Source organism: Capra hircus, chromosome 17 (assembly GCF_001704415.2).
Source record: "Capra hircus breed San Clemente chromosome 17, ASM170441v1, whole genome shotgun sequence".
Lineage (NCBI taxonomy): Eukaryota > Metazoa > Chordata > Mammalia > Artiodactyla > Bovidae > Capra > Capra hircus.
Window position 1 is genome coordinate 19,092,936 of NC_030824.1, and position 27,935 is coordinate 19,120,870.

General features: G+C 46.4%; 1 protein-coding gene and 1 long non-coding RNA gene across 4 annotated transcripts in view; one reads left to right on the plus strand and one right to left on the minus strand.

The window, feature by feature from the left end:
• The window catches only part of RILPL1 (Rab interacting lysosomal protein like 1), a 42,958-nt gene extending 31,092 nt beyond the window's left edge, over positions 1-11,866 (minus strand). The window contains exons 1-2 of one of the 3 annotated variants that reach the window (XM_013970618.2): positions 11,296-11,865; positions 2,951-3,101 (exon numbers count right to left, since the gene is read on the minus strand). In XM_013970618.2, coding sequence (XP_013826072.2) covers positions 2,951-3,101; positions 11,296-11,604 — 460 coding nt within the window. In that variant the 5' untranslated portion in view covers positions 11,605-11,865. Of the gene's footprint in view, positions 1-2,950; positions 3,102-11,295 lie in introns of all 3 variants that reach the window. The other 2 variants (XM_005691359.3, XM_013970619.2) reach the window with 2 other exon arrangements.
• Positions 13,165-27,585, plus strand: LOC102182335. The gene is made up of 5 exons (XR_310636.3): positions 13,165-14,047; positions 23,865-23,912; positions 24,235-24,414; positions 25,242-25,366; positions 26,504-27,585. It is a non-coding gene; the product is annotated as an uncharacterized LOC102182335 (long non-coding RNA).

The following is a 27,935-nucleotide window of genomic DNA, read 5'->3' on the forward strand; positions in this document are numbered from 1 at the left end:
TTTTTCTTTTCATAGTGTTTTTTAAAAATTATTTTTTGGCTGCCCTGCCTGGCATGTGGGATCTTCGTTCTGCAACTAGGACTCGAACACACACCCCCGGCCATGGAAGCCAGAGTCTCAACCACTGCACCGCCAGGCAAGTTCCAGGGCTGGCTCTTCTAAGCAGGTACCCCACCCCCCTCATCCCCTAGTTTGCCCCAAGTGGTGCCGGCCACATAGTCTAACTTCATGGGAGCACCTCTCCCCAGGAACCCTCTGTCCTGTGTCTGTTCCTCTCCCAGGTGGAAGAAATGCTCGTGTCCCTGTTGCATTCCCACGGCTTCCCGTGCAAAATAAAAATAACCGTGAGAGGCATGCCTGGCATCTGCCCAGTTTCTCCACTTGGGTGGGGGCTGCAGCCGTGCAGAACACCCAAGCCTCCCTGAGCTCAGTCCTGGGAGCTGGACCCACGCGAGATGCCAATTAAGTGCGTCTCAGATGGCACCTGTGTGGGCTGTCTGATGAAGAGCCCAGCAGGGATGCGGAGAGCCGAGGCACAGCCCTCCCACACGGAGGGTGCCACGTACACACAGATGCAACGAGCCCCGAGAAAGCAGCTCCGGGTGTTGGGACCCACAGCTGGCAGACCTGAGGCCTCTGGGGCATCACTGGGGCAGGCAAGGGAGTTCTCACATCACCCCTGGAGCCCGCTGGGTGACCTCTAGAAATGTCACAAACCAAAAGATGGCTAAGGGTGCCTCATGAGGTTCAACAGTTACCACAGGCTGCAGCAATTCCACTTCGAGGTATATACCTCTCAAAGTACCGCAAACAGGGACTTCCCTGGTGGTCCTATAGATAAGACTCCACGCTCCCAATGCAGGGGACCTCGGTTCCATCCCTGGTGGGGGAACTAAGAGCCCAAATGCCCCAGCTAGAGAAGCCTGAGTGTGGCAATGAAGACACAGGACAGCCACAATTTATTTAAAAGAAAACAAAAAACACCGAAAAGATTATGTCCACATAAAACATACACCAGAGCCTTCACAGTGGCACTCTTTACAATAGCAGAAAGTTGGAAACAACCCCGCGTCCGTAGGTGGAGGCATGGATAAAAACAAAATGTGGTCCAAACAGACAAGGGAATATTATTAAGCCGCGAAGAGGAAGGCTGCACCTCCTCAGCCTGTTTTCTTCCTCTTTTTCAAAAAGGAGACTGGATAACAATAGCTCAAAATGACAATAGTTAAAAACTTTCAGAGTGTGGGCACCAGGTACTATTTTAAGCAGTTTATATGTATTAATTAATTTAATCCTCACAACAATCTGATTACAGAGACAGGGTTATCTGCCCCATTTTCACATGGGGCACTTAGGCACACCAAGGTCAAATGACTTGAGCAGGGTCACTCAGCAGGTAACTATCAGGTTAGGAATCACCCCTGGTTAGCATGCCTTGAGCACCAATGCTTAGTACCGCTAAGACTTTTGTTTTCACCGCACCGTTCATGTCTCAACAAAGGAAACCCATGGAAAAGAGGACGGCAGCACCTGGATCAAACATTCCCTTTCTCCTTGGTCCCTACAGTCCTTATATAGTGCGGTACTTTGTACTCAAAAGAGTTGTAACCTCTGAACTTCAGGTCTCCTCCCTGGAAGTCCATTCCCCTTCATAACAAACATGAGGAGGGGTTTGTGTCAGGACCCAAGGAGTTTACTCAGACTAAAGAGATGCGTATGGGACTTCCCTAGTGGTCCAGGGGCTAAGACTTCAAGCTCCTAATGCAGGGGGCCCAGGTTTGATCCCTTTTCAGGGGACTAGATATGCTACAACTAAGAGTTTGCCTGCTGTAACTAAAGATCTCAAGTGCCCTAAGCTGAGGCAGCTCATCAGGGACCAGACCAAATCTTTCTGTGTTTGCTTCCCCAGCACCAGCAGAGGGCCTGGAGTGAAGGTTCTAGATAACTGTTAGGATGAATGACAGCTGGGGTGCTCCAGCGCCATTAAGATCTGGGTGGCCTTCCTGGTTTGCTCATTGTTAAACGTGTGCCCATGACATGTACCTCAAATCTCTTCCTAGTACACTCAGAATAAAATCCAAATCTAGCTCTCTCAGGGGCTATGTGATCTGATCCCTGCTGGCCCTTCTGACTTCATCTTTAACCACCTTTGACCTTGATCATCTTCTGTGATGCTGATCTCCTTGGCTTTTCATAAAGAGTCATGCCCCAGGGCCTTTGTACCTTCTTTCCCCCCAAGACATTTACACAGCTTCATGACTTAACTAGGGCTCAGATGTCACCTTATCAGAGAGGCCCTCCTTGATCACTGTATCTAAAAAAGCTCCCCACCAAATCAACTCTATCATATTCCACCCACCTTCCTTTTCAGTTCTTCCACAACCTGGATCAGAATCAGGACTGTGTTATCTGTTTACATATTTATCATCTATCTCTTCTGTACTAGAACATAAGCTTCACGAAGGCTGGGGTTTTGTCTTGTCCAAGGTGTATCCCCAGTGCCTAGAAAAAAGTCTGGAAAAGTGAGGAACCTCTAACAATTTATTAAATGAACCTCTCAGTTTCATCACCTGTAAACCAGGCTACACACTTTCAGGCAGAGGCGGGAATGGCTTCCTCAGTGGCACAGCGGTAAATAACCCGCCTGACAATGCAGGAGACACAGGTTTGATCCCTGGTCTGGCAAGATCCCCTGAAGGAGAAAATGGCCACCCACTCCAGTATTCTTGCCTGGGAAATCCCATGGACAGAGGAGCCTGGCGGGCAACAGTCCATAGAGTCGCAAAGAGTCGGACGCGACTGAGCATGCACGCCTGGCATGTGATGGGGCAAACGCACGTGACGTGAGACACATCCTCAGGGGACCATCCTCAGGACTCACTGGTGATGCTGGTGATGACGATGGGAAGAGCCTTTCCCCTCACCTCCCACGCCAGCCCCTCCCTCTTACCTTCATGTTTCTGGAACTCCTCCTCGGAGAAGCTGACGTCCTTGTGGGAGAGGTTGGTCATGAGCTGCTTGTTCTCCTCCTGCAGCTGGGCAATCTGAGAAAGGAGGTCTTGTGCTTCCCCTCGCCACACGTCCTCCACCAGCTCCAGCTCCTGCAAGGGCGAGGGGCCGGTGTGGGTCACTCACTGCCTGCCCAGGGCAGCAGCCTTACCCACCCAACCCTGACACTCAGGAGCAGCTCAGAGATGCTGGAGCTTTGGGGTTGTTCCCTCCTCCGCGAGAACCAGGCATCAGCAGGTGAGCAGTTCAGGCATTACCAGCCCACAAGGCAACTTCACAAAAACTAGAAGGCGCCCTTCCTCTGGGCCAAGCCCGCACTTACACTGTTAGGACCCAGGCAGGTTAGAACTGCCTGAAGACAACCATGGCACCGGATCTGCACCTTTTAACAACCCAGACAGGAGACAGAGGATGGAGGGGCAGCCCCAAGCTACAGGGGCCTGAATGTACCTGCCCTCTGGGGAGGTCACATCCTTGATCCATCCCAGCAGGACACACCTCTTTCCAAGAGGCAGAGAGGGCTGCAAAGATCCCAGGGATGCTCCTGGCCCTGAAGCTCCTACTATACCTGAAACAGGCACCTCTTCAAGTAGCCTTGAGCAACTAACTTTAGAACTCTGAGCCTCAGCTTCCCTTTGCTGGGGAGCCCTAATATCAAGGCTCACAGTGAAGAAAACAAAAACACTAATTTGAAAAGATATGTGCACCCCTCTGTTTACAGTAACATTATTCACAATCAAGATCTGGAAGCAACCTGAGTGTCCACTGATAGATGAGTGGATAAAGAAAACAAGGTCTATTTACACAATGGAATATTACTGAGCTGTAAGAAACAATGAAATCTTGCCATCTGTGACACGGATGGACCTAGAGGGTATGCCGCTAAGTGCAATGAGTTAGAGAAAGACAAATACCATATGATTGCAGTTATTTGCAGAACCTACAAAGCAACATAGATACAGAGAACAAACAGGTGGTTGCCAGAAGGGAGGGGACTGGAGAGGGAGTGAAATACGTGAAAGGGCTTAAGAGGTACAAACCTCCAGTTACAAAATAAATAAGGCACGAGGATGTAATATATAGCATAAGGAATACAGTCAATAGTATTGTAATAACTTTGCATGGGGACAGATGGTTCCTAGACTTATCATGAGATCATTTCATTATATATGTAAATGTCAAATCACTACACTGCACACTTGAGACCTATATATAATATTGTGTGTTAACTATGTTTCAGTAAAAAAAAATAAAGGCTTACTAGTTGAATGTGAGGATAAACAAGATGCCTATTAAATAATTTTGTGGATGGCTGTAATCAGAGAAATGCTGTAATCAGAGAAACAGATAATAACAAGTGTTGGCAAGGATGTGAAGAAACTGGAACCCCCCTGTATCACTGGTAAGAATGTAAAATGGCGCAGCCACTGTGGAAAACAGTCTGGCAGTTCCTCAATAAGTTAAACATAGTTACCATATGACCCATCCATTCCACTTGTAGGGTCTGAGAAATGAAAACCTGTGTCCACACAGAAACATGTATATGAACCTTCACAGCAGCATTACTCATAATTGCCGAAAGGCAGAACCAACTCAAACGTCCATCAGTTGATGAGCAGGTACATAAAATGTGGTGTATCCGCACAACGGAATGTACTTCAGACAAAAGGAATGAAGCATTGACACAGGCTACAACTTTGATGAAGCCTGAAAATATGATGATGAGCGAAAGCAGCCAGACGCAAATGGTCACTCAATGTGTAACTCTGTTGATGGGAAATGTCCATGATACAGATGGACATACAAAATCCACAGATACAGAAAGTATACTGGCAGCTTGGCAGGGGCAGAAGGGTTGGTGGAGAATAAGGGACGACTGTTAATGGGCCTGGGTTTTCTTTCTGGAGTAATGAAAATGTTCTAAAACCGACTGTAACACAAGTCTGGGAAAAAACTAAAAAAACATTGAATTGTACGTTCTGAATAGGTGAACTGTATGGTATATGAATTATATTCAATAAAGCTGTTGCCAAAAAAACAGGTATTTTGTAAAACCATTAACTATATAGAATGCTTGCTTAAAGCATGGATACTGGAGCCTGTTGACCTGAGCATGAATTTAATTTCTGCCATTTACTAGCTGATCTTGGACAAGCTATTCAATCTTTGGGTGCCTTGGAAATGAGGAAGATAGTGTAATATCTACCCTGCAGGTTTTCATGAGGATTAAATGGTTAATATATGTAGATATTTGGAATCGTGCCCAGTACCCAGAAAGTGCTAAACATATGTCTGCTGATTTCTGGTCCTCCTACAACCTATCCCAAGCCGGCCCAGGTGGCCAGATGTCAGCATCGCCTCCGTTCATCTTTTAAATAAGTTCCTAAATCCCATCGCCTTCATCAGGAAGCCTTCTGAACTTGGGAAATAAGAGGTAATAACTTAAGTATTCATACAGCTGATTCAAGGTCACCAGGGGAGGTGAAGGGTGGGGCCAGAGGGCAGAAGTGGTGATTTAAAGATGGAGTGGCTATAGGACCTTCCCACACGCAGGTATGGACTGGAAGTAGAGTCAGGCTCTTCCTGCCCCAGTCCTCTCTGCTCCCACCTGACAAAGGCTGGGCACACAGAGGGCCCCAGTGCTATCAGCCTATCAATCAAGTGTAACTAGCCGGAGGAGGCAGAACAATGCCCCCAAGAGATGTCCACAACCTAATCCCCCTGGAACCTGAGAATATGTGACCTTGTGCAGCAAAAGGGACCCTGAGCTGGGGAGATGCTCCTGGGTTATCACAGGTGGACCGAATGTAATCACAAGGGCCCTTAAACATGAAAGAGGGAGGCAGGAAGGGCAGAATCAGAGATGAATGATGGGGGGACTTCCCTAGGGACCCAGTGGTTAGGACTCCACGATCCCACTGCAGGAGACGCGGGTTCAATCCCTGGTCAGAAAACTAAGATCCTGCATACAGTGTGGTAACAGAAGCAGAGATCAGAGTCAGAGATTTGATGATGCCACACTACTGACTCTGCAGATGGAGGAAGGGGCCACAAGCCAAGGGATGCAGGTGGCCCCCAGGAGCTGGAAAAGGCCAGGAAATGGATTCTCCCCCAAAGTGGCCAGAAGGAATGAATTTCCTGACACCTGTTTTTAACCCAAGTGAGATTCCTTTCTAACTTTTGACCTCCAGAAGTTTATCCAGTATTCTTCATATTGATATTATTCATAGTATCATATTATCCCACATGATAATAAATTTGTGTTTTGAGTCAGAAGACTGAGATGGGGATATCAGACCACCTGACCTGCCTCTTGAGAAACCTATATGCAGGTCAGGAAGCAACAGTTAGAACTGGACATGGAATAACAGACTGGTTCCAAGTAGGAAAAGGAGTTCATCAAGGCTGTATATTGTCACCCTGCTTATTTAATTTCTACGCAGAGTACATCATGAGAAACGCTGGGCTGGAAGAAGCACAAGCAGGAATCAAGATTGCTGGGAGAAATATCAATCACCTCAGATATGCAGATGACACCACCCTTATGGCAGAAAGTGAAGAGGAACTAAAAACCCTCTTGATGAAAGTGAAAGAGGAGAGTGAAAAAGTTGGCTAAAAGTTCAACATTCAGAAAACTAAGATCATGGCATCTGGTCCCATCACTTCATGGGAAATAGATGGGGAAACAGTGGAAATAGTGTCTGACTTTATTTTTGGGAGCTCCAAAATCACTGCAGATGGTGACTGCAGCCATGAAATTAAGACGCTTACTCCTCGGAAGGAAAGTTATGACCAACCTAGATAGCATATTGAAAAGCAGAGATATTGCTTTGCCAACAGAGGTCCGTCTAGTCAAGGCTATGGTTTTTCCAGTGGTCACCTGATGTGAAGAGTTGACTCATTGGAAAAGCCTCTGATGCTGGGAGGGATTGGGGGCAGGAGGAGAAGGGGATGACAGAGGATGAGATGGCTGGATGGCATCACCGACTAGATAGACATGAGTTTGAGTGAACTTTGGGAGTTGGTGATGGACAGGGAGGCCTGGCGTGCTGTGATTCATGGGGTCACAAAGAGTTGGATATGACTGAACAACTGAACTGAACTGACTGAAGGCTGTAGTAATTAGCTACAGCAGCAATAGATGAATACAGTTCATCTATTATCCCTCAGTTCTTTTTTTTATTCTTCTTTCAGTGAACTGATTGGGGAGCTGGTTCTTACCCCTGAGCTGATCAAGGACAATTTGATCTTGCCTCCACACCAGCTAAAAAGGCTTTTCCAGGAAGTGGCCCCTGACCGATTATCTCCTTCACCTTTTCTCAGCACTGTTTTCAAACTCCTTATGCCGGCCCATGAGGCCCAGAGTGATCAGATCCCTGTACCTCCCTGAGGGATTCCCAGCTGGCTCAGTGGTAAAGAACTTGCCTGCCAATGCAGGAGGTACAAGAGATGTGGTTTCAATCCCTGGGTCGGGAAGATCCCCTGGAGAAGGAAGTGGCAACTCACTCCAGTATTCTTGCCTGGGAAATCCCAAGGACAGAGGAGCCTGGCTGCTACAGTCCATGGGGTTGCAAAGAGCTGGACACAACTTAACCACCAAACAATGTATCCCTGACCTCTTCCTCACTTGCTCTGCTCTTGTCATACCAGCCTTCTTTGTATTCCATGCACACACCAACCTCCTACCTCAGGACCTTTGCACTTGCTGCACTTCCTGCCTAGAATGCCCACCCCCCCCCAGATCTCCCTATGGCTGGTACCTACCTTTCATTTGGATCTCAGCTCAGACGACACTTCTCAGGGAAAGCATTCCTGACTGCTCCGTCTATGAGACCCCAATGCTGACCAGTCTCTTTTGTATTTCCCCATTTTATCTTCTTCATGGCACTTATGATAAGCTGAAATTTTTTAAACTGTAAAAAAAAGCCTATCTCCTCACACTAGAATCATATCATTCTATTAGAGTAGCCATTAGTCGTGTGTCTACTGAGCACTTGGAATGCAGCTGGTCTCAACTGAAACATGCAGTGAGGGTTAAACACTCACCGAATTTCAAAGACACAGTAGGAAAAAAAGAATGCAGAATACCTTATCAATAATATTTTGGTAACTGTGTGGTGATGGATGGTAACTGACCTTAGGTGGTAATCATTTTATAATATACACATATATCAGAGCATAATGCTGTACACCTAAAAGTGTTATCTGTCAATCACATCTCAATAAAAAGCACCTTTACATTGATTACATGTTGAAATAACATTTTGGAAAGCCTGGGTTTGGTATATTATTAAAATTAACTTCATCCGAGGAATTCCCTGGTTGTCCAGTGGTTAGGAATAGGAGTTTTCATTGTTCTGGGCCCAGATTCAATCCCTGGTCAGGGAGTTAAGAATCCGCAAGCCACAGGTGAGGTAAACAACAAAAAAAATGTTAACCTTACCTATGTCTTTGTATCAGTGTGACACACCACATTTATTTCTGCGGGACAGCACTGCGCTAGAAAGTCAAGCCCTTGAAGACAAAGACCTTATCTCTTGTGGTCACTGCTGTGGCCCAGAACAGTGCCTGGCCCTTTGTCGGCACTCAATAAATATATCTGTTGAATGAATAAATGCATCACGTACACTATTTACATGATATGCATCTTCCACTGCTTTCTAGAGTCTCTTTCTGTGTTTTCCCGTCTTCCCTGTTATGCACTCGCTGCCTGAGATGAGGACCTGGTCTTCCTTTCCTTTGCATCACCCATGTCACCTGGGAAGGCACTGTGCAAGCTGTGGTCGGTCAGCGGGGCTGTGGACTGAGCAACCAGGCAGTACCTGGTAAGACTGTGGCCTAGGTCTGAGCGATGAACAGAACTGAGTCTTTTGGGGATGTTTTGGGAGGAGGAGTAGAAGAGAGGGTGCAGGCTTTACTGGAGCCATATTTGCTTTGTTTTTATTTTTTTTGACTGCACCATGCAGGATGCAGGATCTTAGTTCCCCAAGCAGGAATGAAACTGGTGTCCCCTGCATCGGGAGCTTGGAGTCTTAAGCACTGGATCACCCGGGAAGTCCCTGAAGCCAGGTGGGAGAGAAGGAAGAAAGGAAAGAAGGGAGGGAAGGAGGGAGGCAGAAAAGGTGGGAGGCAGGAATGAACAGACAGACAGATAAGATCAAGGACATGCTAAGAAGATTTTTGTGGAAATAACACCTTGAAGATCCTTTGAGGCTTATGAGGGGGTGGGGGTGGGGTGGAGGAGGGAATAAGAGGAGTCTCTCTTGATCTCAAGAATATGAAGTAAAAGGGACTGGAGCTGGGATGGAAAAAAAAAAAAGGATTTTGTCCTCCGAATTCTAAAAAATCATCCTCAGTGTTTACAAACAAGCCCTGGCTCTGAACACACTGGTGTTTACTTCCTGGCCAATAGCACTCCAGAAGTGACAAGTGCAGCTGGCTGGGAATTCCACCTGACTCCAGGCCTAGTGGCCTCCGATGGCTCCCAAGGGTGTCTCCCAGCCCAGCTGCAGCAGAACTTAAAATGCCAAGGATGGGGACACAGGTGCCAGGACTTGTGTGACTTGGCTCTTAGTCCTTGTCAGTAAGAAGCAGTTTGTATGTGAGCATCTCAAGGTGCCTTCCTTCCTCGACCTTTTGGGAGAGTCCGGGTACCTAGGGTGCGGGAAACATTCCCAACATCAGCCTAAGAGAACTCTGTGAAACCCCCTCCTGACCCAAAAACAAAAGTCAACACTTGGAGAAGCCCTCAAAATGGGCCAGGTTTTGTCCTGAGCACTGTAACCCTAAGAGATGGGTACTATCAATATTATATTTCCCTATTGTATAGCCTATTATTAATATTCCCTATTATTAATATTTCCCTCTTGTATAGCCCAGAAGCTGAGGCACAGAGAGGTGAGGTGATTTGCCCAGGGTCACACAGCCCATGAGTGACAGCACTTTAAAACAGGCTATCTAACTCCAAAGGCCCTGGGAATCTTGACTTTAATTACAGGGCAGGGGACATTTTCAAGCTCCCTGTGAGATCTTGGAAACACTGTCTAAGGCTTAGGAGCTTGAATTTCCTACCTGACCTCAGGACACAAGGACCTCTGAGGACAAACACAATCAAACCTCCAAAACGTGAGTGCTTTGAATCACCCAGGGACCTGTCCTTAAGGTTAAGACTGCAAGCACAGCCCAGGCTCTCTTCCTTGAAAAAACACAGACCTCAAAGCACACAGTAGGTTGATGGCCGGCCAGAGAGTTTCAGAGAGGCCACGGGTATTTTCCTGAGGACACACAGCGAGTCAGAGTCTGCTTAGACACCCTGATCCTCCAAGGAGAAGCATTTCCTCTCATTCTCAGTCTCAAGGGTCTGCCAGGAGCTTCCCTGGGCTGAGGTTGGGACAGGAAACCACAGGTCTCCCACTTCCTTTTCCCCAGCCACCTCATGTGGACTGCGAGGAGTCCCTGATTCATGAGCCCAGAAGGATTCTTGGTCATAAGCAGAGGCTGAGCCTTAAAAGTGCCCCAAATCATCTTCCTCCAATTCAAAGAGGGTGGGGAAGAGACACTAGAATTACCTCCATGGGGGCTGGGAGTCTCAGCACTAACTTGGGACAAATCCCTCCACGCGGATCCTCAGTTTCTTCATCTGTAAAATGAAGGGAATTATCCCTACCTCACAGAGTAAAGTCAAGGCGGGGAAACCAACCTAGGTTAATAAACTCGAAGGAACTCTGGAGAGTCATTGCCAATCAAGAGCTCAGAGACTGAGGGTCAATGAACCCGGTGGCTGGAGGTCCCATCCCCTTGGCTCTGAAAAGGTCTGGAGTACGATGAAGAAAGGAGCCTGTGTCACGCCTTCTGGGTAGCACTGAAAGGTAGGGGCGCTTATTTCATTTCTGGAAAAGAATAATATTATCTAAGCGCTTCAGATACTATTCCATTTAATTCTTATAAGGCGGGTCCTATTCCTATCGCCATTTGATGTGAGGAAATGAAGCACAGAGAAGTGAAATAACTTACTCAAGGTGGCACAGCTATTAAATGGTAAAAGTGGGGTTGGAACTCAGGTCTGACTCCAACCAGCTACCCTTAATCTCTGTGGGTGGTACATGCCAGGTGCCCAGGCTGGGTACGAGGGCCAGGGGCCTCGCTTCTTCCCTCATCCAGAGGGATCTTCTCTCATCTATTCCCTGTATACACATCCGTGTGCACCTACGGAAGCCCAGGGCTGAAGGGCCCCCTAGGTCCCAGCGGCCCCACTGCCCGGATGGGCAGACTGAGGCTACCGCCCACCTTCTGGTGCTTGCGCTCCTTCTCGATGCGGTCCATCCTTTCAAGCCGCAGTCGGTCCAGCTCGAGGCGCAGCTCGTCCAGTTCGGGAGCGACGTGGTGGCGGCTGACCAGCACCTCCAGGATCTCCAGGACACGCACGACCTTGGGCATGAGGCGCGCGATGGCCTCGCAGCCGTGCTGGTCGATGACCCGCTCGAACTCGTGGCCCACGAGCGACGCGATGTCGTACACGTCCATGACCGTCAGCTCCGCCACGTTCTTCTCCAGCGCCGACTCGGCCGCCAGCGCCGACCCCCGGTCCTCCTCCATGGCCCCCCGCCCAGCCTCTACCCCACCCCGCAAACTAGTGCAACTCCCAAACTTGCCGCTGTCGAGGGCAGCGCCGGGGCCGGGCCCACCTTTCGCCGCCGCCGCCCGCCCGCGCTTAGCTGGCCCTCCGGCGAGGGCGCACCTGGCAGGCGGCGGGCGTCGGCATGGGCGGAGGCGGCGGGCCGGGAGCCGGAGGTTAGCGATCAGGGTGCGGGTCTCGGCGCCCGGATCGGCCCGGAGCCTGCTCCCCAGTGAGGGGAGGCGGCGGCGGCGGCGGCGGCGGCGAGGAAGGCGCGCGCGTGCGCAGGCCCGCGGCGCCTCCCAAGTTGGGAATCCGAGTTGGGCGCAATGGAGGCGCGGGGTCTGGCTGGGGAGCGGGCTCCGCTGCCCTCTCGCAAGCAGTCCTCGCCCGAGGGCTCGCTCCCACGCCCTGGGCCTGAGAAGGAAGGGCGGCCGCGGCTCCTCCGGGAAACTTTGGCGGCGGCGACGCCGGCTGACCGGCTCCCCCCGCGGGGATGCCGCGCGCCCCGCCCCGATCCCGGCCTGGAGAGGGGCGCGCCCGGCTGCCGCCGCCCGAGGGCGCCCTGGGGTCCCGGCGGGCACCGCACCCCCACCCTCCGACTCTGCAGACCCCCGCCCCGCTCCCGCCGCTCCACCCGCGGGACCTTCCTTCCCCGCCTCCAGCCGGCGCCCCCAGCGCGTCCGGAGGCGCCACCCCCGCCTCCGGCGAGGTCCTAGCTCCTCCTCTCCCAGTCCCGTCGCGCAGGGGTCGAGACTAGCCCAGAGGAGAAGCGAGGTGGGTGGTGGGGTGCGGAGGCGGTGGGGCTGCGGGTCGCAGCTCTCCTGGGACCACTCACAGCGCCGGGGGGCCACTCTGCGTTGCAGAGAAATGGAGGGCTCAGGAGGTGGACTCCGGGATGCGGCCCATCCCGGGAAAGAGTCGAAGACCCCGAGGCTCGCCTACCCTCGCCGCCAACCAGGTCAGCGGGCGGACCTGGTGGCGCCAGGCCCTGAGCTTCAGGAGAGGGACAGAAAGATCGAGGGGTCCTCTGGTCCCTAAGCCTCCGGGCTGTCCGGCTTGCCGGCCAGCCACATCCGTTAGCGGCTCTTTGTGACACCTACACCACTTCACAGAGGCGGTGAGAACAGGGTTTGAATTTCAGCTTTCTTGTCACAAGACCCCTATCCTTTTGACCTGGCTAAATCTGTTGGTCCATCAGACCACCCTTCCCCGCCCAGGTGAGCCTTCCCCGAAGGCACAACCGCATCCTTCACACCCCATCCCACCTCGTACTCCCATAAAGCTGCTCTAAACGCAGTGAGTTTTGACCAAGGTTACGCTTACTTCCCTCTTCAGAGCTCCTTGAAGTCAGAAAAAACCCTGAATGCCATTGTAGCTATAAAGTGCACCCCAACTTGACACACATTATTTAAAACTAGAAATGCTTAAAGTTTATGTAAATATATATATATAATGTTTATGTATTTGTTTTTGACTGTGCCGGGTCCTTGTTGCTCCGTGGGCTTTTCTCTGGTTGCAGTGCGCAGGCTTCTCTTTGCAGTGCTTCTCTTGTGAAGCACAGGCTCCTGGGTGCCCAGGCTTCAGGAGTTGGGGTGCGTGGGCTCAGGGGCTGCAGCCTCCTGGCTCTAGAGGGTAGGCTAGCAGCTGTGGCACACAGGCTTCATTGCTCCGCAGCAGGTCGAATCTTCCTGGATCAGGGATTGAACCCGTGTATCCTGCATTGGCAGGCGGATTCTTTACCACTGAGCCACCAAGGAAACCCTAAAAATGTTTAAAGTTTAAAATGTATTGAGCATTTGCTTTATATTTAGTTTAAAAGTAGTGTTTAGCGTGTGTGAGGCATTATTCCAGGTACTTTGCAAATATTTCCTAACTTACTACTTCTTAAAGTGTGGCCTCATGACCATCAGGGTTCCTCAATGCCTGAAGGTTTCTTTGAGGTCCCTTTGCTAGCTATATCAATGACAGGCTGCATCTTCTTCTTATAGGTAATAAATATCAGCATATCATGATTGACTGAATGTGCAGATACAGATCTTAGGGGCTAGCTCTCGGATGATGAGCTAGATCTTAAAGAGATTTGCAAAAATATGGAACAATGTCACTGTCCTCAGCACTTGTTTGTTTTGGAGCATAGTTAATTTTTATTGAAAAAATTCATGCTAACATGTCATGTGTCTGTTTTAAATTAATCAGTGCTTTTTTAAAAAACAGCTTAAATTTCTAGTTACAGTAGATATCAATAGATGTAACATTTTAACAAGGTCTCTTTAAGGTCTTCAACAGTTCTTAAGAGTCCCTGAGAGGGAAAAGTTTGAGAACTGCTGCCTTACTACTTCCTAAGAAGTATTATTGTACTCTACAACAGAGGAAACTGAGACGCAGAGAAGTCAAGTCACTTGCCCCAGGTCAGACAAGCTGGTAAGTGTTAAAGCCGGGGTCAGATCTGTGCACAGCATCCCAGTAAGGTGGGTCTATGATTTATTGTTTAGTCACTAAGTCTTGTCCGACTTTTTGTGAGTCCATTGACTATAGCTGCCAGGCTCATCTGTCCATGGGATTTCCCAGGCAAGAACACTGGAGTGGGTTGCCATTTCCTTCTCTAGGGGATCTTCCCAACCCAGGGATTGAACTCAAGTCTCTTGCATTAGCCAGCAGATTCTTTACAATCTGCACCACCTGGGAAGCTCTAATCTATGATTATCTCCACCCTAAATCAAGGACAGTGAGGAACAGGGAGGGACATTAACTTCCTGTAGCTATTGTAACAAATTGCCACAAACTTGAATTCAAACAATAGAAACATTCTCTGACAATTTGGGAAGCTGGAAATTTGAAGTCAAGGTGTGCTTCCTCTGATGGCTCTAGAGGAGGATCCATCCTTGCCTCTTCCAGCTGCTGGCTTCCATAGCTCGTGGTAGCATCACTCCAGTCTCTGCCTTTGTCTTCATATGGCCTTCTCTGTAGGTCTGTCTTCTCTGTGTCTCTTACAAGAACACTTATAGGACTTCCCCGGTGGTCCACTGGTTAAGATTCAGCGCTTCTACTGCAGAGGGCAAGGGTTTGATCCCTAGTGGGGAACTAAGATCCCACCCACATGCTGCTCAGAGCTGCAAAAAAGGAAAAAAAAAAGGAACACTTGTCTTAGATTTAGGACCTACCCACACAACCCAGAATGATCTCATCTTGAGATCCTTAATCACATCTCTACAGACACTTTTAAAAATAAGGTCACATTTACAGGTTCTGGAGATTAGGATAGAAACATAGCTTGTTTTTTGGGGGGACAGGTGTCAGGAGGGATGGCACCGTTCAACTTGCCACAGGAGGTTAGGTAACTTGTTTAGGGTCCCACAGCTAGGAGGGATGGAGCTGAACCTGGTGTGCCCCCATGGGGAACTAAGGGATAAGTAATGGATGCTCAGACTGGGGAAACTTTGCCTTCCTCAAAGCAGGCAGCAAAGATGTACTGAGAATCTGCTGGGAGGGGACAAGGCTAGAGGAGCCACAGTGTCAGCCAGCAGCTTGAGCCTCAGGACCAGGACAGGAAAGGGATGGGAGAGTGGAGGAGATGGAAATGACTTTAGGAAGGGAAAGGGGAGGCAGGAGTCCAAGGTGACCTCCCCCCTACCCAGATGATGAGCCTGAGTTCTTCAGAGAATGTTTACAGTCTTAAGAAAAGGAAGGAGAGGCAGTTAAGCTCTGATGGTTAAGCTTCCAGATCACTCTACATTCTAAGCTTGGTGCAGTCACTGACAGGGTCTGTGGCCTTGGGCAAGTCACATGACTCCTTGGGACCTCAGCTTCCCACTCTTTAATATGGGGTCACAAAGGGTAATTGTGATTATTAAACAAACAAGCATATGAGCCAGCCACACAAAGTTCTATAGAAAAACTGGATGAAGATGAAAGAAACCTGGAGGCGGGAATTCCCTGCTGTCCAGAATTAGGACCCCATGCTTCCACTGCAAGGGTCCAGGTTGGATCCCTGGTCAGGGAACAGAGATCCCAAAAGCCATGTGGCATGGCCAAAAAAAAAATAAATAAATAAAAGGATATCTGGAGATGTCTGGGTTGGGTGTAGATGTCCGGTTGATAGGCGGGGACCTGGAGCTGAAACTCAGGACTAGAGCAATTGATGTGGTAAGACCAATATTGACATTCACTCGTTCAATAAATACTTAGCTAAATAAATTGCCACATTCACTGCTAAACCTGTGAGCTATGACAATATCTGAGAGACAGGATTACTGCTCTTATGGGAAACAGATGGTAAACAAGAAAAACCAAAAATAAACTAATTTCAGATAGAACAAGAGAGGGTTGAGAAAGAGGAGGGGAATTAACAAATTAGTGTGTCACAGGAACTAGATTTGTTAACACAATTCAGTTTCAAAAAAGAGTTCCAGACACCGTATTGTCTCACCTACAGATATTTTAATATGTATTTCTAAAACATAATGAAATTATAAATCTACAGTATCATGATCACACTTGAAAAAATTAATAATTTCTTCATATCAAGCATCCAGTGTTTGAAATGTTGTTTCATGAGTTTATTTTTTAAGTTTGTTTAACTCAAGATCCAAATCATACCCACATATTGCAACTGCTTGATATGTCCCTTAGTCTCTTTAAATCCTCCTCCATCTCTTCTTTTTTCTCCTTCCCTTGAAATCATTTTGGTGATGAAACAGGACTGTTTGCCTTATAGAGATTCTCAGCCTAGATTCTGATAATTTTACCTCTGTAAAGTCCTTTAATATGTTCGTTCCCTGTCTTTTCTTTAGACTGGTGTTGGATTGAGAGGTTGATCTGATTTGAATTCAGTTTATTTGGTGGTAATGTGTTCTATTGATCTGATTTGAATTCAGTTTATTTGGTGGTAATATGTTCTAGCATTTCCTTTTGTTAGGAAAAATTCTTTTTTGTTTAGATGTAAATCACCTGCAGTGATACCGACCCTTTTAATGCGTGCAATTCAGTAGTTTTTAGTATATTCACAAAGTTGTGCAACCATTATGCTTGTATGCTAAGTGACTTCAGTCGTGTCTGACTATTTGTGACCCTGTAGCCCACCAGGCTCCTCTGTCCATGGGATTCTCCAGGCAAGAATACTGGAGTGGGTTGCCATGCCCTCCTCCAGGGGATCTTCCTGACCCAGGGATTGAACCAGTGTCTCTTACGTCTCCTGCAATGGCAGGCGGGTTCTTTATCACTAGTGCTACCTGGGAAGACCAATGACCACCCTGTAATCTCACATTTACATTAACTGCCCCATAAAATCCTATACCTATTAATAGTCAACCTCCATTCCCTTCTGCCCAAAGCCCCTGGTCACCACTAATCTGCTTTCTGGATCTATAGATTTGTCTATTCTGAACATTTCATATAAAAGAATCATATACTATGTGACCTCATGTCTGACTTCTTTCACTTAGCATCATGTTTTTCAAAACTATTTCTATTTGCTTATTTATTTGACTGTGCTTGGTTTTGGTTACAACATGCGAGATCTTTGATCTTTGTTGTGGCATTTAGGATCTAGTTCTCTGACCAGGGATGGAACCCAGACCCCTTGCATTGAGAGTGCAGAGTCTTAACCACTGGACCACCAGGGAAGTCCCTTTAACTCATTTAATCCCCACAAAAATTGATTATTCCCATTTTACAGATGAAAAACTGAGACAAAGAATGATTCAATGCCTCACCAAAGGTCATATAACAAACAGACCTACTGCATCAAATATGAACTTGGACCCAGAATCAATTTCTGGTCCTCTCTTCAGCCACCCTCCCCCCTGCTCCCCAACTTGCCCCGTCCAATCCAGGCTCAGCCTGCTGACTCACACTCAGACAGAGCACATTTGTTCCCTGGGCTTCACACTTATGGCCTGTGGTCTTCTCTTATTCCCTCCGTATCATATGATTCCATTTATCTAGAATGTCCAGAATAGGCAGATGCACAGAAAGCAGGTTGGTGGTCGCAGGGTTGCCCCACCTGGCACACGAAAGGTACTCACTCAATAGTTGTGAGCTTCCTGGGTGGATAAGGGCCTTTTCTCTTTTCTACCTACCCTTTTCTGGAGCCTGGTTTATCTCAGAGAAATGAGGAGTTCTGTTCCTATGAAGTGATCTGAAGAAAAGTACTATTTAACCACAGGCAAAACAACACAGAAAGTGGAAACAACCCAGAAGTCCACTGTGAGATGAATAAACAAAATGCACTCCATCCATACAATGAAACATGATTCCGCCATAAAAAGAAATGAAGCACCAACACAGGCTACAACACAGATAAACCTTAAAAACGCGATGCTGGAGCCTTCCCTCGTGGTCCAGTGGCTAAGACTCGGCTCTCCCAATGCAGGGGGTCTGGGTTCCATTCCTGGTCAGGGAACTAGATCCTAAATGCCACAGTGAAGATCAGAGATCCCACATGCCACAGCTAAGACCCAGCACAGCCAAATCAATAAACAAATAGAAATACATACTTTTGAAAAACATGATGCTAAGTGAAAGAAGTTAGACATGAGGTCACATAGTATATGATTCCTTTATATGAAATGTTCAGAATAGACAAATCTACAAATCCAGAAAGCAGATTAGTGGTGACCGTGGGCTTCAGGCAGAGGAGCATGGAGGGTGACTGTTAATAGGTACAGGATTTTATGGGGCAGTTAATGAAAATGTGAGATTAGAGAGTGGTCATGGGCACAGATTCGATCCCTGGTTGGGGAACTAAGACTCCACATGGCAAAAAAAAAAAGTTAAAACATGTGAAATGTCTAGATCAGAGGCTGGCATGTGGTAAGAGCTACGTTAATGTTAGCTACTGCTCTTTATATTATTGTTGTTACTATTACCTTTGCTGTTACTGTTACCACTGAAGCATTTCATTCAGAACAGTGACACCCTGTTCTCTTACCATGGTGTTTGAAGCTACTGGAGGAATTAGAAATTAGGGCAACCAAGTCCCATCAATTGTACCTGCAACACATCTCAGAAATTCTTCTACTTCCTCATCTCCCTCCTACCACCCTAGCCCCACTTAATATTATTTCTCCACCTGGAAGGTTGCAGTAGGCTTCTAACTGAGTTTTATTCTACTCAACAGTCAGTAATCTTTTTTTTTTTTTCCCTCTACTACATGGCATGTGGAATGTTCCTGACTAGGGATCAAACCTGTGTCCCCTGCAGTGGAAGCATGGAGTCTTAACCAATGGACTACAGGGGAAGTCTGCATTCAATAATCTTCATAAATGCATACATTGTATCACACCAGGTATCAATGCCGAGTTATAATAAGCCCAAAGTCCTTCCCAAGGCTGACATAACTTTTATAGTCCATCTTCACCTCACACCTAAGCAACTCACTGTCTGAGCACCAGCCACCCTTCTGTTCCTTTAGTCCTTCTGTGTGCATGGCTCATCTAGTCCAAACTCACGTCCTTCGTGAGAGCATCCAAATGGCTGAGCTTGGGTCATAGCCCATGATCAAGGGAAGCGAAGTTTAACATTTTTTGGTCCTTTGTTTTCCTTAAGTTTAACTTCTTAAACTTCCATAGAAGGAATAAAACTCTGCTTTCATCAAAAATCACATAGGGATGGACAGCCCAAATTTAGCGAGTTCAGGTGCTGAGTGGGAAACAACATATGTCTTGTTGAGGAGGGCATGCAAATTTGAGTCAGAGCGGAATTGCTGGGAAATAATGGAAAGGTGATTAAAGGTCAGTCCACTAGAGGGTCTCTTTCTCCATCCACTCTACACACAGTACTCAACCTTCCCTCCCAATAACATGGAACACCTGTTCAAAGTTTATGGGCTGGGACTTCCCCAGTGGCCCAGTGGTTAAGACTTTGTGCTTCCAATGCAGAGGGTGTGGGTTCTATCCCTGGTCAGGGAACTAAGATTTTTCATGCCATGTGACCAAAAGGTTAAAAAAAAAAAAAGACTATGGGCTTGCAAGACTATGGGCTTGCTGATATATTCATGAATAAAATGATGTAACGTCTGTGATTTTTTGCTTTAAAATAACCCATTGGGAGGGTGGGATGGTTGGGAATGTGGAGAAGATGAACACTCGCCTTTTTGTTAATAATTGTTGAAGCTGGGTGATGAGTATATGGAACTCCATCATACTATTTTCTTTCCTATAATATTAGAACATTTTCATGAAAAATTAAAAAAAATTAATACAGACTGTGGGCTTGAGTGAATGACAGAATATTAGCTTTCCTGGGATGAGTTTTGCTTCAGCCATGGGTAAAAGAAGAGGGACTTGATGCCACCAACAAGAATGGAAAATATGGAGTGGGGAGAAGGGTGAGTGGGTGCTGGGAGCTTCCACAGTTAGCTGCAGGAGGAAGAACTGAGCCAGAGGCTCCCAGAGCCAGTTGCCTGGGCACGTGGCAGAGAGAAGCAGTGATTATGTGGAAGGAGAAGTTATTGCTTCCTGGAAATCGGGCCACCAGCCCCTGAGAAATCACACTAGGACTGGAGAGGGAACTTTGGGGCACCAGAGAATAGCTCCCTGTGCTGTTGCCATAGACTATCTAAAAGACTGAAAGTCTGTGCCCCTTGAATTCATACGTTGGAAACCTAACCCCACAATGTGGTGATGTTAGGGGGAGGGGCCTCTGGGAGGTGAGGAGGTCATGAGGATGGAGCCCTCATGCACTGGATTAGTGCTCTTATAAAAGAAATAAATGCCTGGGGGCTTCCCTAGTGGTCCAGCGGTTGAGATGCCACCCTTCCACTTCAGGGGTCGTGAATTTGATCCCTGATCAAGAAATTCTGCATGTTGCTAACCTTGGCTGAAGTTTAAAAATAAATGAACAAAAAATTTTAAAATGACAGAAATTCCTCCCCTCTCCCACCATGTGAAAAGACAGAGGTCTATGAACCAGAAAGGGGGTTCTCACCAGACACCAAAGCTGACAGTGCCTTGATCTTGGACTTTCAGCCTCCAAAACTGGGAGAAATAAATTTCTGTCACTTATAAATCACCCAGTCTATGGTACATTCTCTGGCCTCCTGTTTAAAAAATTGAGGTGTAGTTAACATACAACGGGCTTCCCTGGTGTCTTTGAGAGTAAAGAATCTGCCTTCAATGCAGGAGACCTGGGTTTGATCCCCGGGCGGAAAAGATCCCCAGGAGAGGGAAATGGCGACCCATTCCAGTACTGCCTGGAGAATCCCACGGACAGAGGATCCTGGTGGGCTACAGTTCATGGGGTCACAGAGAGTCAGACATGACGGAGCGGCTAACACTTTAACATACAACATTGTGTAAGTTTAAGGTATCAGTTCAGTTGCTCAGTCCTGTCTGACTCTTTGCGACCCCATGGACTGCAGCATGCCAGGCTTCCTTGTCTATCACCAACTCCCGGAGCTTGCTGTAAGGTCAAACTCATGTCCATTGAGTCACTGATGCCATCCAACCATCTTATCCTCTGTCATCCCCTTCTCCTCCTGCCTTCAATCTTTCCCAGCATCAGGGTCTTTTTCAAGGAGTCAGTTCTTTGCATCAGGTGGCCATTATTGGAGTTTCAGCTTTAGCATCAGTCCTTCCAATGAATATTCAGGACTGATTTCCATCAGAATTGACTGGTTTGATCTTCTTGCAGTCCAAAGGATTCTCAAGAGGCTTTTCCAACACCACAGTTGAAAAGTGCTCAGCTTTCTTTATGGTCCAACTCTCACATCCATACATGACTACTGGAAAAACCATAGCTTTGACTACACAGACCTTTGTTGGCAAAGTAATGTCTCTGCTTTTTAATGTGCTGTCTAGGTTGGTCATAGCTTTTCTTCCAAGGAGCAAGCATCTTTTAATTTCATGGCTGCAATCACCATCTGCAGTGATTTTGGAGCCCAAGAAAATAAAGTCTGTCACTGTTTCCATTGTTTCCCCATCTATTTGCCATGAAGTGATGGGACCAGATGCCATGATCTTTGTTTTCTGAATGTTGAGTTTTAAGCCAAATTTTTCACTCTCCTCTTTCACTTTCATCAAGAGGCTTTTTAGTTCCTCTTCACTTTCTGCCATAAGGGTGGTATCATCTGCGTTATCTGAAGTTATTGATATTTTGGCCGGCAATCTTGATTCCAGCTTGTGCTTCACCCAGCCTGGCATTTTGCATGATGTACTCTGCATATAAGTTAAATAAGCAGGGTGACAATATACAGCTTTGACATACTCCTTTCCCAATTTGGAACCAGTTTATTATTCTGTGTCCAGTTCTAACTGTTGCTTCTTGACCTGCATACAGATTTCTCAGGAGGCAGGTCAGGTGGTTTGGTATTCCCACCTCTTGAAGAATTTTCCACAGTTTGTTGTGACCTACACAGTCAAAGACTTTGGCATAGTCAATCAAGCAGAACTTAAAGTAAGATTAAGATATACAGTGTGTTGATCTGATACCTTTATGTGTTGCCATGTGACCGTCACCATAGCATTAGCTGATCTCTGAGTGTCTATGGGTCTTTTTGTTATAGCAGCTCACACTGACTAAAACAGACCATTTCACAAAAACTTATTTTTCAGGAGTCCGATTAGTCTTCTGCTTTACTTGCCCTGTCTCTTGGGCTCAGTTCCAAGGGCTGACATCCAGAAATAGCCTCAGATCCACTCTTCTACCCATGGCAGCCTTGACTTCCCAAAGATGCTAATCTGGATTCTCATTCCTCTTTCTCACCCTGTCCTCCTCCTCCTCTCCCTTCTCCTTTTCCTCCTCATCCTTCTTTACTTTGATAGACCTGAGAAGAGTTCTGATGTTATCATTGCATCTTTTTTTATTAATATTTTTAAAAACATTTATTTTACTTATTTGGCTGCACCAGGTCTTAGTTGCGGGATCTTTGATCTTCCTTTCAGCGTGCAGGATCTTTTTTTTTTTTTTTTTAGTTGCATCATGTGGGATCTAGTTCAATCAGCTGAGGCTGTAACTGGTGCAGATTGAACCCAGGCCTCCTGCATTGGAAGAGCAGTGTTAGCCACTAGACCATCAGGGAAGTCCCCTCCAGAAATGTCACAGGAGACTCAGTCTATTCTACTTAATAGTCACCCTCACTAAGTCAAAAACATCCCCAAACCCATCTTGGAAAACAGGAAGATCAAACCTTAGCAACACGATCATTTGAAGTGCATTGGGCACGCTCTCTGAATTTCAATATCTGTTTCACCTGAAGAGAGGTTACTTATAAATACTGGCTCTGTGTAGACTTTCTATTATAGTTACATTCATTTGGTAGCACTTCTCTGCTTTGAGGGTCCTCATCCACTTTTTTTTTTAAGATTTTTTGGATGTGAACCATTTTTTAAGTCTTTATTATGTTTGTTACAACATTACTTCTGTTTTTATGTTTTTGTTCTTTTTTTTTTGGCATGTGGGTTCTTAGCTCCCCCACTAGGGATGAAAGCCACACCCCCTGCATTGGAAGACAAAGTCTCAACCACTGGATGGCCAAGGAAGTCCCAAGTGGTTGGGCTGTTAAAGAAAATGTTGAAAGAAAGCTATTTAAAATGTAAAAAAAAAAAAAAAAAAAAATCACCCATTGTCTTTGAATGGGCTCCTTAAAAAGAATATGAATTAATGCCTGGTTGGAGGGTATAATACCAGGGAAGCAAGAGTCAGGGAAGAAGTAAAGTGAGGCTGAAAAGGAGGGAGACCAAATTTAAGGTGGACTATTGCCAAAGTTGGTCCAGCTTTGCAAGAATGCTCAGCTGGTTGCTTAATCCAATGGGCACTGAAGTGACCTTGGTGCTGCACAGGGCTCCGCCACTGATGCTGTTCATGCCGCAAAGCCAAGTATCCAGGTGAGGGTGGGGAGGGTACTGGTGGGATGAACGGACCTGGGTTTTCCACAGTCCGACCATTTACAAAATTATGTATTTAGTAGGATTCTTCCTATCCCATTTCCACTCCCAGGTAACTACTGTTGACAGTTTGACTGATGTTCTTTCTGATTTTTCTCCTGAGAACATGCATATATATGTATATATAAAACACATATTTATTTTTTATGGAAGCGTGACAAACATATTAATATACAATTTGCTTTTTTCACTTCATATTACCCTGTAATCATCTTTACAGCTCCAGCATATATACATATATCTTGTTCTTTTTTCTTTTTTAATAGATAATCCCTGCCTCATTCTTTCAAATGATTGTATAGTTCTCTGTTTTATGAATGTACTGTAATTTACCAGATTATTTCTTCCCTTGATAGACATTCATGCCATTTCCTGCTTTAGGCTATTTTAAACAACCTTGCTGCGTAAGTTGATTTTTGGTTCTTTCATTTTTACGGGAAGTGAGTGGCCAAAATATGTTACATCCTTGTCTGCCCAGCACCTCCGTTCCTGCGTATTAATGACGCAGTAAGGCCGCAGCTCACCCACTGCAGCCAGACAGCCTCAGGCTGTTGGTGTTCTGGGGGCTGGGTCCACGGGGGTGGGTTGTGAATTGGGGCTTTGGTTGGGTGGTTCTGGGGAGAGTATAAGGATCTGGGAATTTGCTCTAGAGTGGGTGCTAGCAGAAAGCAGGGATGATTGTGGGATCGAGGCTCTTAATAAATCTCATCTATATAACTGGTGCAGAAGCAGCTGTCACTCATATTCGCCAGGAGAGGGTTGGATCTGGCATTCTGTGGCTTGGACCATATTCATGTTTTATCTTGTTCCACCATCGTCCCAGAGTGGTCTCGGCTGATTCTCTTGTTCTGTGAAATTGTTGTCTCAGTGGGAGAGCAGCAAGGCCAGCTGATGCCAGGTCAGCAGGTGGGTGGCCAGCACTGCTCCCTCTTTGTCAAAGCCGTGAGGGCTGTTTGGTATTCAAAATGGAAGTAGATAGCTGCACTCAGTCGCTCAGTTGCTCAGTCATATCCAACTTTTTGCGACCCTATGGACTGTAGCCTGCCAGGCTCCTCTGTCCATGAGATTTCCCAGGCAAGAATACTGGAGTGGGTTGCCATTTCCTTCTCCAGGGGATCTTCTTGACCCAGGCATTGAACCCACCTCTCTTGTATCTCCTGCATTGGCAGGCAGATTGTTTACCACTAGCGCCACCTGGGAAGCCCCAGAAGTAGGATCTAGGGAAAAACAAAACTGGACCCTGACCAACTTTGGAACCTGACCTAGCCTCAAAGGCACCATGTCTCCTGACTGTCCTTTGTACCTGAACCTGGCTGTTTCTGGACCACACCTTGGACAGCTGAAAACTGTTCCTTGTTTTAAACATACTTTTAATATTTATTTTTATTTATTTGGTTGCACTGGATCTTAGTCATGGTATGCAAGATTGTCAATCTTCGTTGCGGTATGTGAAGTTGTAGTTGTGGCATATAGGATCTAGTTCCCTGACCAGGGATTGAATCTGGGCCCCTGCATTAGGAGCACAGACTATTAGCCACTGGACCACCAGGGAAGTCCCCCTTGCTTGTTTTAAATAGTTCATTGAGATATAGTTCATATGCCATAAAGTCCACACATTTAAAGGGTACAGTTCGGTGACGTTAGTATGTTCACAGATGTGTGCACCCGTCACTACTATCTAGTCCCAAGTCTTTTTTGTTTTTTTTTTTTTGGCTGTACCCCATGTCTTACAGGATCTTAAGTTCTCCAACCAGAAATCAAATCTGGGCTCGGGCAGAGAAAGCACTGAGTCCTCATCACTGGACTTCCAGGGAATTCCCAGAATATTTTCATTGCTCCAATCAGAAGCCCATACCAGGTGAGAAAGGAGTGGGTGAGGGATAAACTGAGAGATTGGGATTGGTATACACACACTCGTTGTTTAGTCACTAAGTCCTGTCTGACTCTGTGTGACCCCATGGACTGCAGCACGCCAGGCTCCTCTGTCCTCCATTATCTCCCAGAGTTTGCTCAGATTCATGCTCACTGAGTCAATGATCCTATCTAACCATCTCATCCTCTACTGCCCTCTTCTTTTGCTTTCAATCTTTCCCAGCATCAGGATCTTTTCCAATGAGTTGGCTCTTTACATGGGTGGCCAAAGTATTGGAGCTTCAACTTCAGCATCTGTCCTTGTAATGAATATTCAGGGTTGATTTCCTTTGGGATTGACTGGTCATATACACACTACTATATATAAAAGAGATAATTAGGGGGATTTGCCCGGCAATCCAATGGTTAAGACTCCACACTTCCAATTCTGGGGGCACAGGTTCGATTTCTAGATGGGGAACTAAGATCCCACATGCTGTGGGGTGCTTCAAAAGAAAAAAAATAGGCAAGTTATAAGGACCTAGTATAAAGCACAGGGAACTCTACTCAGTCCTCTGTAATGACTTACATGAGAAAGAATCTAAAAAAGAGAGGTTATATGTATAACTGGTTCACTTTGCTGTTCAGAAGAAACTACACAAGGCAAATCAACTATGCTCAAAAAAACAAAAACAAAAAACCAAGCCCCATTAGCAGTCACTCCCCGTTTCCTCCCTACTTCGACTATAGCCTGAGGAAAGCACTAATTACTCTCTTTTTATGGACTTGCCTGTTTAGGACATTTTATTTAAGTAGAATCATACAGTGCATAACCCTTTAGGGACTGACTTCTTTGACTTAGTTTAATGTCTTCAAGGTCCACCTTGTAGCTTGAATCAGTACTCTATTCCTTTTAATGGCTGAATAGTAGTCTGTCATAGTGATAGACCACGTTTTCTTTATTCATTTATCCATCAGTGAACTTTCGGGTAAATTGGACTTTCCCTATTATTTGCTTGTGGTAAAAGTAGTACTTTCCTTCTGGAAGCTCAGGTGCCTAAGTTATCCACTGCTGTGTAACAGGTTGTCCCCAAACGAAGCGGCTTAGAACAACAATAATCATTATCTTTCATCCTTTTTGCAGATTTGGAATTCTGGAGCAGTTTAGCTGAGCAGTCCTGATACGGGATCTCTCAGGAGACTGCAGTCAAGATATCAGCAGGGGCTACATCATTATCTGAAGGCTTGACTGGGGCTGGAGGAGCCACTTCCAAGATGGTGCCCTCATGTAGCTATCAATAAGAGGCCTGAGTTTCTCTCCCTGTGGGACTGTCTTCCAGAGCTGCTTGAGTATCCTTATGACATGGTATCTGGCTTCCCTCAGAGAAGTGTCAAGAGAACACTGAAGCAACAATTCCTTTTATGACCTAGCTTCAGAAGTCATAGACAGTCATCTCTGCCACATGCTTTTAGAGGTCAGTCACTAAGTTCTGCCTCTCATTCCAGGGGAGGGCAATTAGGCTCCAAAAATTTTTTTTTTTTTTGGCTCCTGTAGAATATGGGAATCAAACCCATGCCCCCTGCAGTGGAAGCATGGAGCCCCAACCACCAGACCACCGGGGAATTCCCTAGATTCCACCTTTTAAAGGTAGGAAGATCACAGAACTCCTGGATATATTTTGAAACCATCACAATAGGCAATGATAGAGCTGAGGAGCCAAAGAAGATTGTGAGACAAAGGCATAGATTATCAACAGCAGAAAGATATTAATCCATTTAGGACTAGAGAAAGGAAGGGAGGAAGTAGGACTATCAGAGCCCAGGAGCCAGGACCATCCAGTAGAAACTGGGCTTTCAGAGGATCTGCAGCCTCGAACATGCAGTCACTGGCAGAGATGCTTCCCAAAGCAGCAAGGGAGACAAATGCTCTGGCTTCTTCCTTCCTCAGCCCTCCAATCTTTTGCCAGTGCCTGCGACTGGCTGAAGCTACCAGGAAGCAGAGTGAAAGGGAGCCTGGGAAACAGATTTCCTTGTGATACAAAGGTGAGCAGAGAGGGCCAGGATGGGTGTGCAATGAAGGTCCTAGCACGGCATCTCCCAGGACGGCTTATTTGATTAGCTGGTGACATTATGGTTAAACTTGTCTTGAATTTTCATTTTTATATCAATATTGTTCTTCATAAAGTAACATTTAAAAACTGAAAATGAAAAAAAGAAAAGAAACATGAAAGAAAATTCTCTCATCTCTTTTACTCTTCTCTACTTTTTGAGAGAGAACTTCCGTGGGACCAGAAGGGAAGGGGAATGTTAATACCCAAACAGCAGAAAGCTGATCTAGCCTTTCTGGGGAAGCAGCCTTTGTTATTCCCTTTAAAACCTGTCAGCATCCGAGAACTGACTATGCAACTGATGCAAATGCCTTGTCAGTGTCTACCCTAGTTTCCTGGTTTCTGCCACAACAAGCTTCTGATTCCCAGAAAAAATCATTGATCTTGTCCTCTCTAGGTATATACCCAAGAGAACTGAAAAATCTATATCCATCAAGAATATGTACGGAAATGTTCATAGCAACATTC